This window comes from Macrotis lagotis, chromosome 1, assembly GCF_037893015.1.
Source record: "Macrotis lagotis isolate mMagLag1 chromosome 1, bilby.v1.9.chrom.fasta, whole genome shotgun sequence".
Lineage (NCBI taxonomy): Eukaryota > Metazoa > Chordata > Mammalia > Peramelemorphia > Peramelidae > Macrotis > Macrotis lagotis.
In genome coordinates, this window is record NC_133658.1 from 652,134,379 (window position 1) to 652,152,950 (window position 18,572).

General features: G+C 33.8%; 1 protein-coding gene across 1 annotated transcript in view; it reads left to right on the forward strand.

Annotated features, from left to right (window-relative positions):
• The window catches only part of SATB2 (SATB homeobox 2), a 214,180-nt gene that overhangs the window by 88,150 nt on the left and 107,458 nt on the right, over nucleotides 1-18,572 (forward strand). Inside the window, exon 6 of the mRNA XM_074215380.1 lies at nucleotides 8,886-8,988. Coding sequence (XP_074071481.1) covers nucleotides 8,886-8,988 — 103 coding nt within the window. The remainder of the gene's footprint in view (nucleotides 1-8,885; nucleotides 8,989-18,572) is intronic.

Sequence of the window (18,572 nt, forward strand, 5' to 3'; positions counted from 1 at the left end):
GTGGGATAGTAAACAGCTTAGACAAATAGCTCACTTATGAGTTCTTGTGTCTTTATTAGGAGTAGCAAAGAAGCATCAACTTAATTATTATACCTAGCTGCTTCTGAATATGAAGTATAAAAGGTCAGAAAAAAGTCATGAGAATGTTTAAATTTTTAGCTTAAACTTCTGTAAGTTCAAAGTTACTGTCACTTTGATTGATTCACTCTTCTAGTATCTTAAAGAATGATTGAAAAAGCATTTGCTAAAGATTTCTGTGCCAAGTGCTCTGTGAAACGTTGGGACTAGAAATAGAGAAAGAAGACAACTGCGGCTCTTAAGGGACTGATCCTCTAAGTGTACAGTACAGAATCCTTAGGTCAGTGGAGTCCAACTTCCATTGGAGTGGAGAGGTGATTCTTGGCTTTCTTCAGCAAGAGTGGGGATTGGATGGGCAGAGATGTCAGTGTTAAAATATCAGAGGGAGGAGATTTCCAAGAAAATTGGGAATAGTTCCAGGGTGAGATAAGGGGAAGCAGTACCCCCTCTTGTATCATCTGTGACTGGCTGAAGCCTTTCAGACTCCCTTATGGAGTTTGGAGCAGTCTGGAGGAGTAAGGAAGAGGATGGGAGGTTTCTTCTTGAGACTACTTTGATTAGGTCTTGATGAATGCCTATGCTGGGCTAGTGGAATATGGGTCCTGCCTGGCACTGCCTTAAAGAGATCAATGATGTATAATATATGCATGTATGTAATGCATGTATGAATATGGATGCATATGATATGCATATATATAATATACATACATGTTTGTGTATATGTCGATTAGACACACTATATTTACTAGCTAGATCTTAACATAGAATTTAGCAGATTCCTGATAAGGAAAGAATTGGTATTACATTTTGAGTATATTGTTGAAGTCTTTGCTTCTTGTCCTTTGGTCAGCCATCCCTTATTTCCCCTCTATTTGCTATCTGTAATCCCAGATCTCAGGCATACATTTTTTTTTGCAAGGCAGTGGGGTTTAGTGACTTGTCCAAGGTCACACAGCTAGGTAATTATTGTGTCCAAGGCTGGATTTGAACTCAGGTCCTCTTGACTCCAGGGCTGGTGTTCTGTCCACTGCATGACCTAGCTGGCACCACAGGCATACATTTGGTCACAATTGCAACATGGAGGTTTGTTAGTTATACAAATAGTCTTTGTCTTACCCTCCTAAACAACCTTGTTATGATTTCAGTGCTTTATAAAAGTCAATTTAAATCCTTTATGGTAAAATTATTGACTCCCAGGAAGGTATTTTTCATTTATGACCATTATTCTGGATCTTACTTCCATGACCCACTCCTGCAATAGCTTCACCTGAAATCATGTTTTTTACCATAGACATAGAAATCAATAAAGTTTCATTATTAGACAGATTTAGACTGTTACCCTGCCCACAAACTTTCCCATATCCCTTCCACACACAGATCCTCTTGCCTATCTAGGTTATACCATCTTATTTTCTCCTTTGAAGTTGTTTATAAAATGTATGTATGTATTTGTATGTATATATATATATATGTGTATGTATGTAATACTTCCATAACTGAAGCAAGAAATTATATAATTTCAAGATTGAAAAATTTTCAGTTATTCAAGTTAAAAAATATATGTTACATGCATCATACCATATCTTCTTACTGGCCAGTATATTTCAAAATGTCATTGATGTTTAAAACAACAATGACTATGTTACATACTCTCCTAAAAAATTTCCTGCACCAAACCTGCATTAATATATACCATTTTTCAAATTGGCTAATTATGTAAAGAAATGATTCAGTGTTGCATGTGACTTGGTTTTCTTATATACTTGAATGGATGATTGGATTTTCATACTGTCCCTGTGATAATTCACCCAAGATTTTTTTTTTGATAATTTAATGATATTTTTCTCTGATTGTAAAGATTATAATTCCTCTTAGATAAGGGATACAGTTTGATGGAAACTGATCATTAAATGACCTGGGTCAATGACTCTTTGGGATATGAAGCATAGTCTGGTTTGGGGTCAGCTTATTATAGTAAGGTAGGTAAATCTGCAATCACTCAAGGACACTAGGCTCTAGTATAGGAGTTCTAGTTCTGAGTAGATTAACTTCTTAAAGGACTTAGGTCAAAAATTAGGGGTAACTCATCTAGCTTTCTTATGCCAGTTATTGTATTGATCTGACTGAAATGAGTACACATCAGAAATGATTGTTTCTACTTCCTTTTTTTCCTGGAGATACTTTCCTAATATCTAAATAGGAAATTGAGCAATTTGTCTATTGGCATCAGGTAGTTCTTTCTTTCAAGGCCTGTTTGGGAGTTTAGGAAACTTTAGCAGTAATACTGCTGATGAAAGGCAGACCTGTAAATATGCCTTCTTAAGTTTAGGAATTCTTATTTAGATAATACTAAGTATACAGAGAAGGGTGCTATAATCTTGGTTTGATGCTTTTGAAATTTTTCATAAACTGGGTTTAAACTTGAATCACAACTATCAATCTCCAGGGCAATTTATATTTGGTAGATTCATATCTATTCTTCCTCTACCTCTTGACCCACAATACAAACACCCAATTAACAACCAAAATCAAAACTATCAGTGTGATATAAGTAAAGTTTGTCTAGAACAGACAGTTCTAGAGAAAATAAGATGGTACAACACAGATAGGCTAATGAGATCTACATATGGAAGGGATATGGGAAAGTTTGTAGTCAGAGTACTGTCTAATTCTGTCTGATAATGAAATTTTATTGATTTTTATGTATATGGTATATATGAACCTTAATAATTTTCAAAGCACAGCTGGTGATTTCATTCTTTGTGTGCTAGTTCACTGCATACCTTGCTTGCTTTCTAGTTTTTAAATTAACAAACAGTCCCATAAAGTTCAGGATTTAGGGTAGCCTCTTTGATTTTCCAGGAGTAGCTTTGCTTATCAGAAAATGATCTCTGTGATAATTTGGGGTCAATCTATAAGCTACACATTACGGAGACTTTTCGAGATAATAAATTCCTATCTGGCTTATTCTGAAAAGAATGAACTTTGCTTTTTTGTGACTCCTACTCAGATGCATGTATCACTTACTCATCCCTTCTTTGAATCTGGAAACATTTCAGGAAATCAGTTCTTTAACCTGGAACTTAGGGGACTTTGTATCAGGATATAGTAAAGCAGTAAACATTGCAAAGGTCTTTCCAGATTTCTGATTGATGAATTATGGCCAGGAAATATGAGAAAGGAAAAGTTATCATGAGAAGGAAGAAACCTTACCTTTTGTGTTCTCCAACAATGCCTCATGATATTTGTTTCTTTTATCCCATTCAATACAAGACCTTCTTGGCATCACCAGAAACACTTAATCCTGTTTAAATGATGACAAAATAAAAGATCAATTAGCTTGATCATTAAAGTCAAACTAATAGTCAAGTAAATGAAAAACAAAGCTAATCAAGTGTTCTCTAGGCAGAACAGATGATTCCCCTAAATGTTTTTATTTTTAACCAATTTTTCTCAGATGTAGAACTAAAAAGAACTTCAAGGGTTAAACTAATCTCGTTATTCCCACCCATTTTAATGAAAAGGAATTTGTATCCTAAGAACAAAAATGACTTACTCAAGACCAATCTCTGGTATCAGAACCAGGATTTGAACAAAAGACTTTTCACTCCAGACTGAGGCCACATTGCTCACCATTTGTATCCTGTGGATGGTCTAAAAATTTATTTTTTATGGAAGTTATGTGTGTAGCCTGAGTTCATTTATCTTCTTATTAACTATTATTATTAACTATTAACTTATTAACTAGTGTCATATGTTATTTAAAGTATATTTTATTACACGGAAATATTGTATTTGATTCATCAACCTCACAATCTCATTCGAAGAACATATCATTCTAAAACCATACAGACTCTACAGACTATTCTTTCCTAGAAGATAAAACTGTCAATATAGACAAGAAACTGAGACCATGACAACTTCAAACCTCTAATTCCTTAGATTAGAAAATTCCCAAATGAGTGAAAAGGGAAAAATTCTCTGTTTTTTTTTTTCTGGCCCGTAATAACCAACTTGTTAGCTCAGGAATGCCTATACTTGACTAGATGAGGATTCATATTACTACTAATGGAAAATATAATCATTTACTTTGCTCTAAAATTTTCATTTTAAATGAAAAGATCCTAGTTATATTATGTACTTGAATCTAAGATGCCCTTAGCATAAAATTGATGTTCAAACCATTAAAGAATTATAGTTATATATTTTTTTTTTTGTTTTTTGCAAGGCAAACGGGGTTAAGTGCCTTGCCCAAGGCTGCACAGCTAGGTAATTATTAAGTGTCTGAGGCCAGATTTGAACTCAGGTACTCCTGACTCCAAGGCCGGTGCTCTATCCACTGTGCCACCTAGCTGCCCCAATTAAAGAATTATAAGCTAAAACTTGAGAAGTTGTTAGGGGAAGAAAATCTGATTATTTGACATTTCTTTATTGGGCAGACTTCTTTCCAAGTATGTCATACAGATAATTTTAACTTTATTCATTATAGCTATTTCTGTAAACTTTGAAAATTTTCTTTAGGTCACATAGTTTTATCTAATTCTAAACTCCTTATTTTGATTTGTTTATAGATAATCTGGTGTTACAAATTTAACATTTTTATGTGTGGCATTTTATCTCTAGCTTCCTCTCAATGAATTTTCTATACTGTCAACTCTGTGATAAAGTTATTAATACCTTCCTTACTTTATGAATATTTTCATCCTTAACCTTCATAAATATCTGAAATAAAGTGACCTAGAGTATACAGCCAATATATAGGAATTCTACTTGACCTTGGACAGGAGACTTCATTCCGTGTTTATATCCTGACTTTTAAAGCAGATATCACCCCTCATTATCAGAGGGGTCATTCATCTTATGGAACAGTAAATATTCATGAAGTAAAATAAGTTGTATAGTAATGTGAGATCATTAGAGGAAAGATCTAGTTAGACATGAAAATCCATGTCATTAATTATTAATGGTAGAATCATCATTTGCTACTGTTTTCAGTTTAAATGTTCTGAAGGATGACTCTCTTAATTTTGGTAGACTCCCATCCCTGCATGTGCATGTATGTAATATATTTATATATCTATTTAATTAGTACACATTTTTTGCATATGTACATTTCTCTCTCTCTCTCTCTCTCTCTCTCTCTCATTTTCCTTTGAGACTAGACCGTGTTGAAAGTATAGTGACCATTGAAAGCATAGTGACCATTCACTGGCTCTATCCCATCATTGATTCACATGAGAATTTTGACCTTTATTTTTGATTTGGACCAGTCCCTCCTTAAGCACCCTGATTACTGCCCCTTCCCCAGGGGTTTGCCATATTGGTATTAAACTTAATATGAACATCTGATTTACTTTAACCCAATTGGAGCTCAGAATTCTCAAATCCATGTAATCCATCAGCCTCAGACTCTAGGTAATAGGGATAATATGTGTGTTCTACCATACTAATTATATATGGGGATAAGAGAAAGTCTGTTGCTGCTATCTGAAAGTGAGTTTGAGGGGGAAAAATCTGTACCAAGGGACATTGAACCCTGGAACTCTAAAAAAATAGAATTTGACATGAGATCTTTCTGTCTTAGATTTCTCAAAGGGTTGATTACTTAAGTTATTAAAAGAAAAATTCCTGTTTTCCACAGTAAGATCATTCTATAGGATGGACCCTTGATAATTTTATGGTGAGGTTCTGTTGAATTGGATTCAAGTAATGAAAAAAATGTACTATGTATTTGAGGGTCATTTCATATATGTTTTAACCTAGCAACATGGAAGAAATGGATCTTGAAAGTCAACTAGCATGTGCCTTTATTTTTATGACATCTAATCTTTGCCCAATATTTCCTTGCAAAGAAGCTTCTGTGGCCCCTTTTTGGGAAATTCTTTCCAGCATCTCAAAAAACCTCATTATAAGGAAATTTTCTTCCTGTTTAACCTAATTACTTTACTCTGCCTCTTAAATCTTTTTTTTTGTGCCATGCAACAGAGATGAAAACCAGCTTATTATTAACCTTTGAATAATAAACTGGGAAAACGAGCAAGGTCTATTGTATGTGAGAATAACCTACCCCTTTCTTTTACATGAAGGATGTGAAATTTCTCTGGTATTGGGACTTTGCTAATCGATCAGGAAGAAGCATGCTCATTGTTTCCCCCAATCTTAGGTATCCATTAATACTAGGATACTTACAATTAAGACCAGAGCAGGAAGGAAGCAGGGCTTATCAACAAACAGAACAAGGAAAGGTGAGGTTGATTTGGAGTTGAGATTTAGAGCAGTACAGACATGGCTCCAAGTGAAGCCTGAGACATCTTCTATTTTGGTTTGCTTTCTAGTCTAATTGACCACATAGTTGAGCTCAGTGGTCTTGCCACTCAACCGTGACTCCTGCTAAAAGAGTGTATCCTCCCCTGCTTGCCAAGTGGCCACATTCACCCAGATGAAGTGACAAAACAGAAGCATCACAAAGACATTTGCATGGTGTATGCATGATTTTGTAGAAACTTTTGTCTACTTTTAGATAACTTTCATATGAAAATTTTAATAATTATTTCTACAATATGAGATTTTCTCAGTTCTCTTTCACCATGTAGTTATTCTAAAATGATCTCTTAATGATCTTTATATGCCCTTATCTCCCCCTTTAGGATATAAGCTTATTATGACTAGGGAGTGTTTCAATCTTTGTACTTGTAAGTGTCTAGCCAGTCTGTAGTAGGCACTTACTAAAATTCTTTCTGATTGATTTTCCTATATAAGAACAGTACATCAGAAGAGAAGGATTCATAAATTCCTAGAATGTTAGCCCTGGAAGGGAGATTGGTTATCTGGTCCAATTGCTCTTTACTTTTTGAAACTAGCACCCAAAGATGAATAATGATTTGCCCAAGGTCATATACCAAGTTCTTGGAAGAGTCTGGAATAGAATTCAGACCCACAGACTCATGGATCAGGGGTTCCAGTGGGCTATGGGAGTGGGCTATTTCCAAGCTCAGAAACAGGGGGATGGTAAGGTGAAGAGGTCCATGAGACAAATTTATCAGCCTGCTTAATGATCAGCAAAGGAGTGTACTACATCTACGGCACTGAAAATTAATGCTCTGATGAAATGGGGAAAATCACTGAGTTATATTACTTATTTTACTTAAAATATTAAAATATATGTACTCTTCAAATTCTGGGATGAACAGATTCACTTATCATTCTCTCTCCTTTGATAAAAGCTTGCTTATTAGAAATTGGTGTCAAGGGATATATCCTCTACTAAATGCAGTGACAGCATGGGAAAGGAGCAAAAATACCATCATGTTAATGGAGATAGCTTTTTTGGGGGGGAGGTGTGCTATTTTAAAGGACTGATTTTAAAGTGCAGCATTAGAAAATAAAAAAGCCTCAGAACTGTATGAAATCTGGGAAAACTCAGAGTCACTTGAGGTACTACTAGAGTTAGACCCTGGGCCAAGTGTGGAGTGGAAGCCAAGAGCAGATGTAAGGTTTTAGAAAACAGTGCCAGGATCGAATGAGAGACACATGAGTTTGATCCTGCAAATGGGTAGCATTTTGAATGACAGCTTACAGGGGACTGCTAGAGTTTCAATCTCTTGGTAAATCACTTCCATTGTCTTGATTTATTGGAATCCCCTTTATCCCTAGAACTATGTAGAAATGTCATCAGACATTTTTCTGAACTTCTGAATGTCTGGGGCTGATTTTTCTGAAAAATGTGATTTCAAGAAAAGACATAAAAACTTTATGTGGTTCATCTGATTTCTTGGTTGTTTATGTCCATACACGATTGACAAAAATACTCTAGCTCTGGCAGAAATAAAACATCAACAACAGCAAAAAAATCAAACTAAGACACATGCAAAACATAGCCAATCAGTATAAATTGAAAATTGGCAAAAGTCTTTCCCTCGGTTCAAACATACATGCCCCTAATATGTTCATGCTAACTGCATATTTCAAAGGAAAAATTTACTTTTAGCTATAAAACCATTGTTTCAGTTTGTTAATCGAGGTCTCAGATGCAGGTTATGTTTATCTTCTCTTTCTAAGTAATATTAAGCAACATTTATAAATAAGTTGATTGACAAAATGGAAAAACTTGGGGTTGGGAGAAGAACGGATGAACACAGTAGAGAAAAGGGGACTGAGTAATCTGAAAGTTTCATCTTGGATGGTTGAAACCATACAGTATTACTTTAGTTTACTTTGCTCTAAATAGTACTTTTAACTTTTTTCATTTGGTGAATTTTCACCCAAGTGTTAATCACACGTTTCTATAAATTATATTAATTTAACTTATTTGCCTAACTGTTGTTCTGCAGTGAGTAGCACGAATGTTCTCAGATTCTTGGCTGTGTGGTCTTGTTGCAGTTGGAAGCGGAACAGAAAACATCTGAAAAGCATTATTTGGATTTTGCATGCTGGAGCATCTCATCTTACCTTTAGGATCTGTTTCCTAAATCACAATTATTCTCACCCATTGTGTTTAATCTTTGTGTCTGTCCTCCAGTATGAGACTGACTCTGAATAGACTTTTAGAGGAAAGACACTATTCAAATATAAACTGAGAGATTCCCCCTAAGTCTAGAGGCTTTCCCTCTTTCTTTTCATTTTAGAAATGAACTCAGATAATTTTGCCTGGGAAAAGAAAATAGGAAATAAAGTTGATTTTTTTTTGATGAGACTATTTTAGAGTTAGAAGATGTAAGGAATGGTTGGTATGAGCAATATAGTGAGTCCTTCAATGTCAATGAAAGAATTTTTAGAAAGAATTTTGAAATTTTTTTTCTTTTTTCTAGAGCATGATTTCATCCATTGTAAATAGCACATATTATGCCAATGTGTCAGCAACCAAGTGCCAGGAGTTTGGGAGATGGTATAAAAAGTACAAGAAGATTAAAGGTAATTCACCTTAATTGTTTTTAAAATCTCTTCTCAAATCTTCTCAGATGAATTGTTTTTTGGAATTAGTACTATTAATAAGCACTTAATAATTAAAAAATATAGGACCACATGTATAATTTCTCATAAATTAGAATATTTAAATCTTTCTTTAGCATGATCTAAATTCAATGCTTTAAAATCAAAGTATGGGGGCGACTAGGTGGCACAGTGGATAAAGCACTGGCCCTAGAGTCAGGAGTACCTGGGTTCAAATACAATCTCAGACACTTAATAATTACCTAGCTGTGTGGCCTTGGCAAGCCACTTAACCCCATTTGCCTTGTAAAAACTTTAAAAAATAATCAAAGTATGTAAGAATGAAAAGTAGTTTAAAGAAAATGCTTCTGTTGCATTGTTTATAATTGATAGTTTACATAGAAGGAGCACCTGTCAAAGATTCAAACCTATATCTATATGTCTATATAGCCAAAGATATAGGTAGATATATAAATAGATGTGTATCTCTTTATATATATATATATATGTATATATAAATATATATATATACATATTTGTTAAATGACATTATTTATTTATTTAAAAAATTCAACTGGTATGGAAAACATTTTGTTCAAGAATATTATGTATTTTTTCTTTTGAGACTGAAAGAAAACCTTTTTAATACTGCTTGACTTATTGGAATTATTATGATATTATAGCAGATAAAATTTTGTTAGGTGGTAGTACCATATTTATTTGCAAATAACTATAAAGTGAGTTTTGATCCTCCTAAATAGCTTTTTCATGTTATTGATTTGTCAGACTCTTTAAAATAATATTTTCATTTAAAAATATTCCTTTTTTAAAATTTTCAGGGTATTAGAAAATGTCAAAGAGTACGTGTGATGATAATGCATTTGTTAATGTTCCTTGCATCTTGAAAGATTTAATTTTTTTTAAAGATGACTGACTAATGCTGAAAAGGTTCTGTTTTCCATTCTGCATATATTTAGTGCTTATTAATCCATTCCCCTTTATATGTGTGTGTAAATATTGCCTTATCAGCAGCTAACTCTCTATGTAAGAGCAAATACCACTTTATGGTGGGTGAATAGAAACAATTGAGTTTGTTTTGCAACCTGGAGATCTTCTTTGGAAAGACAAGCTTGTAAAATAATTCTTGTAAGATAGTACACATTTTTGTACCTGTTTACAAGGTTACCTTTTAAGAAGTATAATACTGTGGCTATACTTTTAATTGTATGAAAAGAATAACACCTGTCTATTTGAACTATATTTATGAAGAAAGTCAAGGTGTTGACCTACATATGGGAAATTAAGCACACTGAAATTGAATTGATATATTTCTTCTCACCCTATTCTAAAATTGTTAGGACTCTTTTCTGGTATGAGTACTTTCTATATGGTATTATTAATATTGACCCCTTGAGCAGCATACAAATGAATAGCTCCTTCTCATTATAAAACATTATTGTGTGGTTCACAAGTGTTTCTTTCTGTAAATGCTCTCCCAAGTTTTTTTTTTTAAGGGAATTTTTTTAAGTGCTTGAACATATCCTCTTGGCTAAAAATCAAAAGAGTTATGCAGTTTCAAGGTCATTTGGTAGATCATATTTACTTGCTGTTATAAGCAAATTGCAATGTGCTTCCTATTTCAATAGACCAGGGTGTAATGCCAGTTTCGAGGGACTGGAAGCCCTTCACTGGAGTGTTCTCACAGTTGCCACTACAGATTCCAAGGGTTTTTTTTTTTTTTGCATCTTCCACTTTCTTCCTTTCTTTCTTAGAACATTCAATTCTAAGCTCTCTCCCTTTTTTAGTTAGTAAGTGCACAGTTAAAACTTTAAGTGTAATAAAATCAGAATGAGACCTTGATTTCAATCAAAGGGTCAAGGATCCGAACCTAAAGAGTTTGCTTGACACTAAATACACATATTGTTCAAAATGATGTAACTAGTCCTTGCTGTTGACAGTGTGTCTGTGTGTGATGTGTACACAAGTGTGAGTGTGTGTTTATGAGAGAGAGAGAGAGAGAGAGAGAGAGAGAGAGATAGGGAGGGGGTGATGAAAGAGAATGAGAGTAGGAGGAGAAAAGGGAAGGTTAAGGTATGTGTGAAGTAAACACAAGCTGCCATAAAACAGTTCAAGTGGTGTTGATTCATCAACCAAAGGAGTGGGAGGAAAAATAAAGAATTCATGACAGGTATAATGATATATGGAAAATAAACATTCAGAGAACTTCATTTAAATAACTTTCAACTCTCATAAAAGAGAGTTGTATTATTTTGGGTACATTTGGTTGAGAGTACAATCTTTTGTGTGATTCAGTTTTTTCAATTGTGGTTCAGTTAATAGTAAAACATTTTACATGTGAAAGATGATTTGTTTAATAAATTTCTAATTCATATATGCTTTTTTTTCAAAATTTAGAAGAGGTCCATGATTTTCCAAATCTGGAAAACAGTAGTAGGAAAAAAAACCCAGAAATTTGCCTAGGACTATAAAGGGCTGATTTTTGTGCTCTTTTCTTCATTCCCATCCCCAAGCAGTCAATTTCTATGTACAATGGAAGAAATGTAGTACAGAAGAGTTTCAAAATAACCTTAGTGATGTCACGAGCTAAATGCAGGGTACAGTGTTAAATATGTTTCCTATTATCTGCTAATGTCTGTTTTAATAAAACAGTGGGAACTAAATGGTCGCTTCTTAATCAAAACCATGATTTCCTAAACATAAGCTATGTGATTCCGTTACAAATTGCCACATATAGATCTTTTAGGTCAAACTTTTTTTCCTTTCTCATAGAAATAAATAAACAGTAAAATAATTATATACTTTGAAAGATCAAAGTAAATATGACTAAAACCCAACAAAAATAAAAGTCCACTGGAAGGAGAAAAAAAGCATCAGATTGCAGATTCTATACCTAATGCTTAAATAAATATGAGAAAGTGAATAATCAATAATTTGATATCATTAACAACAGATGTAAAAGCTATATACAAATGGAATTGTACAAAATTTGAAGTAAACATTCTCAGTATGCGTTTTGTTGGACTTGCTGTAAATATAGCTTAACTATTTATACTTATTCCTTAAAAAGTCCTAAGTTGGTTTTGCTTAGTATGTTAACTTTCTTTTCTGTAATGATCACATTAGGATAGATTGTTTTCTTTTCTCTTTAATTTCAGAGACAGTTATGGTTTACCCAGAGGTATTGGAGTTACTATTAATACTTAAAAAAAATAAACAAATAGGCTGCTTTTGTATGTCCCTGTTTCTAATTCTCTAAACCATCTACCTAGTTGTTTTGTGATGTCAGACTATTGTGGAGGGTGATACAATGGTAAAGAAATTGTTCTTTATTATTCCATACAGAGTACTATAATGTCATTCTCTGTATAAATGACTGTTTTGTAAGCCCACAATTTTGAATTTATTATATTGCTATAGAAAACATGGTAATGATTGTTTGATTATTGAAAGTTTTACTCCCAAGTGTTGTTTTCATTGTTGTCTGACTAGATATAATCTATTCTGAATTTGAAATATTTAGATGTTTGGAAAATTATTGTTATTTTTTTAGAAGTTACTTTCTTTTTATTTGATTTTTTTCCCCAGGGAAACATGCATTTTACAGTACCTGTAAACACATCAATATGTTTACACTGATTTGTGAACTCAGTACATTGTGGAATGTTGGAATACTCATCAAACCCAATGTAATATGCAACAACAGCAAGAGAGAGGAAAACATTAGATTAGGACATTTTCATGGTTAAAAATACTCATAGAAGCAACTTTTGAAAGATGATTTTATTAAATCAAGTCATTGCATTTGTTCATTTTATTGCTACAGCAAACAAGGCCATTTTAATATTGTAATACCTTTCATTTATGTTTTTAACTGATTGTCTTATTCTGCTCATCCATTGAAAGTTTTTATGTGGACAAAATTTTTAAATAGAATATGGAGCACATTTCTTTGTGCTATGATCATAGTTAGAAATATAGAAAATAAATTTATGACATCAGGCCTACTTTTCTATTTACATCATCAGAGATACTTAACACTTCTAAAAGAAAAAAAATTAAATGCACAACAAATATTTTGGAAAATTATTTTTAAGAAGGGTGCCCTATATAGTAACTGTTTTAAGGAATTTGAAAGTGTAAATCTTTTAAAGAATTGTTTCCCTTTGTGACTATATCATTTTAATGATGTAGTTCACAAACACCATCAAATACTAAACACTTACTGAGAGCTCCTTTTGTGAGGTAACCAGACTATTAATTGGCAAGCATTTTATTAAGCTGCCAGGTTTTATGCCAGGTGCTGAACAGAATTGTCCCAGCAAAGAAGTACTCATATAGAATACTTTCAAATTAGGTCCAAATGAGGAATTTGGCATTTAGGAGATATCAATTTAGTTTGAACTTAAAGTTTTTTTTTTCTTTTACTACTTTTGAGGACAAAGCAGGTTGTTTTGTAATACTTGGGCAGTTTAGAATTTTAAATTTAATCTCATCTATAGTCCATGAATTAGGAATTAGTGAATCATTGGAAGTTCATCTGAATGTTGTTAAAGCTGTCAAAAAATTATTTGTCATATGATACTGTTCATGGACAAAGTGGACTAAGCCATGCCCTCCCCAAAGTTAGGGTAAATGCTTGATCACTTTACTGTCATCTTTTTTTTTCCTCCTCGTTATTTTGCAAGATAAATCTCTGATTGTTAGCTGCTACATTTGTGCATTTGACTTTATTTGCACAATGTGGAAGCTGGAGTGATTTTTCAAAAACCAATGTTACTTACCATGACTGCCTTATTCCAGTAATCAGTGTTTTATCTGACCCTGTCTGATCCAGTCTTGTAAGATCAAACGTCCAGGCCAGCGAGCAGACAGTAAACAAAGCCCATGAAGGGTTTTGGTAAACATGAAGATTAGATGTTGAATGGAAATTAAACTCCTTGAACTATTCCTCTGCACTAAAGTGGTTAAGTGGGTTGTGATTAAAAGAAATAAGTAATTATGATCATTATAGTTGAAATGATATAAAGTTACCACATTTAAAGCACCCCTTGTACCCTAAAATGATTCTGTCATTTATAAAGTAGTAGCTCAATATTGTAAAGAAAATTCAGTGTTTCCTTTGGGTTATGCCACAAGAGAGTTCAGGCCTTTAAATATGGTAGGACAATCACTTTAATATCATTATGATCCTGTCCGAATGGCCTTGGGTCCCAGGTAGGATTATCACTTTAATATCATTACAGTACAATCTGAATAGCCTTGTTTCAGATCCTGTTCTGACCAGATTAAAATATTGAAGGGGTTCCCCCACTCCCAACCTAGATATAAGAAAGCTTGGTTCTAGCTGCACAGGTGCTTCTTTGGTCAGAATATTGTTATTCATAACAGATCAAAGAAGCAGTAAACAATATTTCATGTTTATGCAATCTTTGTGCCTAAGTATTTAAAAAAAGAAATTTGATCATCTGATCACATTACTTAGTCTTGTCAAGGATGCATTATGGAAACACCCTTCTAGCAGACTTGTAGATAGAATTAAATCCAATGACTCACTAGCAATCAGTTCTATTTAATCCCTTACCAAAGCAACCCCAAAGAAAGAGGCCATGTGAATTTGATGAGAAAAGTTATGAAAAGTATATTACAGTGGGGTTCATTCCTTTGGCAGTAGTCTAGTAATCTTGTTCTTTTTTTATCCTCTCTGTGTATGTATATGTGTATGTATGTGTCTGACTGTCATCTGTCTGCCTATTTACATGCCCCATTTCCTTAGATCAACCCAGACAGATTTGGAAGCTAGGAGAGTGTGACCTTAATGTATGTTCTGTTATCCATAAAATAAAGATGTATATTTTACCTCTCAGAGATTGTTATGATGAATTTTATGAAATTTAAGAAAATTAAACACTTCAAATTATTCCAAAATAGATACTATGAATTGATGGCCTGCAGGGTAAAAGGTGGAGACATCCTTTAGAATATTTGATTAATTGGGCTATTAAGATTTTAGGTTCCTTGATCTACACTCTAGTACTTTTTTTTTAAGGTTTTTGCAAGGCCATGGGGTTAAGTAGCTTGCCTAAGGCCACACAGCTAGGTAATTATTAAGTGTCTGAGGTCGGATTTGAACTCAGGTACTCCTGACTTCAGGGCTGGTGCTCTATCCACTGCACCACCTAGCCACCCCAACTCTAGTACACTTAAATAAACTGTGTCTGGTGAGGCTTTTTAGAATTTGATGAAAGTCTGAATGCTTAAAAAGTACTAAAGAATCAGCTGAAGGTCTATGAAGTCTTCAAAGTCTATTATATTTCAGAGGTACATAATGGCTTTGTGGATAGAGTACTGGCCTAACATACTAACTGTGTGACACTAGGAAAGTTACTTCATCTTTTTTTGTCTAGGTTTCCTTAACTCTAAAGTAGGAACAATAATAGCACCTGACTCATGGGTTGTAAAAATTAAATTAGATATTGGTGAAGCATATGCCAGGTATACAACAATGTTTGATCAAAGTAGCTCAAAGGCTTAGATGATATTTCAGAACCACTATAGAGGGAGATATTTAGATTAAACTAGATATCAAACTTCCTATAAATTCTGATCCTATCCTCAATATTTGGGGAGCATTTTAGGTCCCCAAAGATCTCATGATTCTCTGTGGTATAAGCTTAAAAATTTGTCTATTTCCACTTCATTCTCTCCCCCCCCTTTCCAACTAAAGCTCCTCAGACAGAAAATGAACACCCCTCAATGAATACTATTACTCTTCTTTGTTCCCTAGTTGATTAATTTAGGCATGAATATATTCACTTAATATGGGTTCTTGTTTACACATCTGATAAATTGTAGCAGTAATCTAATGTTCATATTTGACCTCTGACTAGGCATGCTGCTGACTACATTCTGTTAATTATAGAAAATACATCCTAGAGTAGTGAACATCGCAACAGTAAGGGAAAGAGATAGAGATTCTTAGAGAGATCTCTTGCTGCTAATTAGTCCCTGGGATTAACAAACATTTTAGTGGCAGTATTACTTTTCTTATTAAATGAACATCAGGATTTATGTATGATGTTTACAAAAGATAATTTTTTAAAGATTTTTTCAGCTCGGAATGGCATTAGTCCCTGAAACTGGTTAACAACCATAAGTCTCATTCTATTTTCATTTCTCAATGAAAATGAAATTGTTTGTATTTGTAAACAGAAGAGATTTTAATAAATATATAGATATCTTGTGGAATAATGCTCATTTGATTAATTTTGATTTCAAAGACTATATGGGAAAATTACAAAGATCATACTGACAAAGGAAGAATTCTGCTGAATATGAATGTTATGATTTATTGATACTTGGAAGAGGTTATGGACCCCCCATTTATGGATATATTGGTGTATGAATATATAGCTCATATATAATTGATTCACAACTTCTCATTCATGTTCCCCACAAATCTTTCTTAGAGAGAATACTCAACTTATTGGAAACCTTCCCCTTTTCTCTTAATATCTCAATGGTTTTCCCTTTTGACTTTCACAATTCAAGTGGGATTCCTTATTATGTAATGAAACACATTATTCCCTACTTTATTGAGAACACAGCTTCATAATTAAAATGGAAATCAACTTTAAAAATATAATTAGCTATATAAGTATTTGCATTTCACATAATTTTCTAGGACTATTCCTAATAAGTAAAGGAAATAAACTGACAATGGAAAATAGTTTGAAAGTAAAAAGGGCAATAGTATTCCAAAGAGGAGAATTGAGAATATAATGTTGGTAAAGTGAGATAATATTATTTTTTTCCCAGGCAACAGAATAGTTTGAGATTTTTATTACCAAATTGGCAGAGGTATCTGAAACTAAATTGCTTTACAGTCAAGGTATATGTTCCTGTGGTGTTTAAATGATGGAAAAAGGATGCTGATAATAAGAGGGAAAATCCACCTAAGGAAACCAGTCACATGGTATGATCACAATGCCCACTGGTACAACCTTGGTTCTAGGGTTGGAAGCATTTCCCTTACAAGTCTTGTTTTATTAGAGAATTATAACTTGGCTCTGACTATTCAGCCTGAGGCAGAGCCTTTCCAAGCTAAGTCTCAACCCAGAAACAAATTTTCTTTAACAAATTTAGAGGGTGAAAAACAAGGAATTACAAAAAACCCTTTAGGTTTGGGATTTCTGAAAGACACCCATACGCTGAGCTTTGTTTTCTTTTGCCCTACAGTCACTTCAAACTGCTTATGTTTTCTTTAATTATATTTAGTGAGACCTTTTGGTTATAGTTTTTTTTTAATGGTGTTGGATTGATGTCAGAGAAAAAAAAGATACTGCATGTGAGTCTTCACTTCTCCCAAATTCTACTTGTCTTAACATTGAAAAGATTTCATAATAGAAATTGATTTTCCCCTTAAATTTTCCTATTACATGAAAGAAAATAAGAATTTTCTTCAATTATTGGGTTTTATTTTGGCATTAGTACTATAAGGTGTGGTTCTAGTCTGTCAGGGAAATAGTTTTTTTTTGTGAAACAAGTTTTTAGTTTAGCAATGGGGTGGTGGTACAAAGTGGGTAAACTAAGAGGGCTTTTTCTCATACTCTTTTCAGCTCTTGGTTATTCTTTCCTTTGGATGTGATTTTTCCTCACCAGTCACTTCCCAGGAGCCTTCTCCCTCTGGAAGAACCACTTTCCTTTCAGTTTTAGCTTTTGGATACAGTGGGAAGAAAGATCCCTACACTCCATTACTAGGCTAATAAGGGTTCCTACAAATACACACATCATTTAGTAAAGTGATGACCTAACTTAAGAAATAAAACAAATGTTTAAATACAGAAATGTAAACAAAGTTTTTTAAAAAAAAAGGAGAATAAGTTTTCCCTGTCCTCTTTCTAAGAGAGAGGAGAGAATGAAGAAAGAGAAGACAAAGAAAGATCCCTGGCTTAGGAGTCAGGAACACTGAACAATTCCTGTAATACAGGGAAAACACTATACTTTGTGAATGGTGGACTGCACCACCAGGGGCTTGGAATCTCTAGGCCTCCTTCAGCATAGCTCCTTTTGCAGCTTCTGCTCCAGACTGTCATACCCCATCTCATCCCACATTGTTTCTTGGTTTCCCATGTTCACTCCTTAGTTTGGGAAGGGCTGGCTCATTAGCCAAAATTAGGCTCGCTCTCTCTCTCTCTCTCTCTCTGTCAAGGTGAGGTCAGATCTGGGGGATTTGAGGAGGGGAATAGTGAATGAGAGGATTTCAACATATCCGCTGACAAACCTCTCTAGTATCCTGTTAGAAGTGAATTTATCACATTGAAATAGACTGGTTGAGTACTAGCTTTGCTCAATGTGAATTTTCAGTAATTGTTAGCTATGATCCTCTTCCAATGTTTTAAGAGTTTGTTTCTTTGAAGTTACTTTGGCATTGTCTTTCTCAGGTGACTTGACCTTTTTATTCTAGTTTGACTTTAAAATTTTCAAAGAAACACATTATGTCTGCATATATATGTATGTGTGTGTGTGTGTATGTGTATATATATATA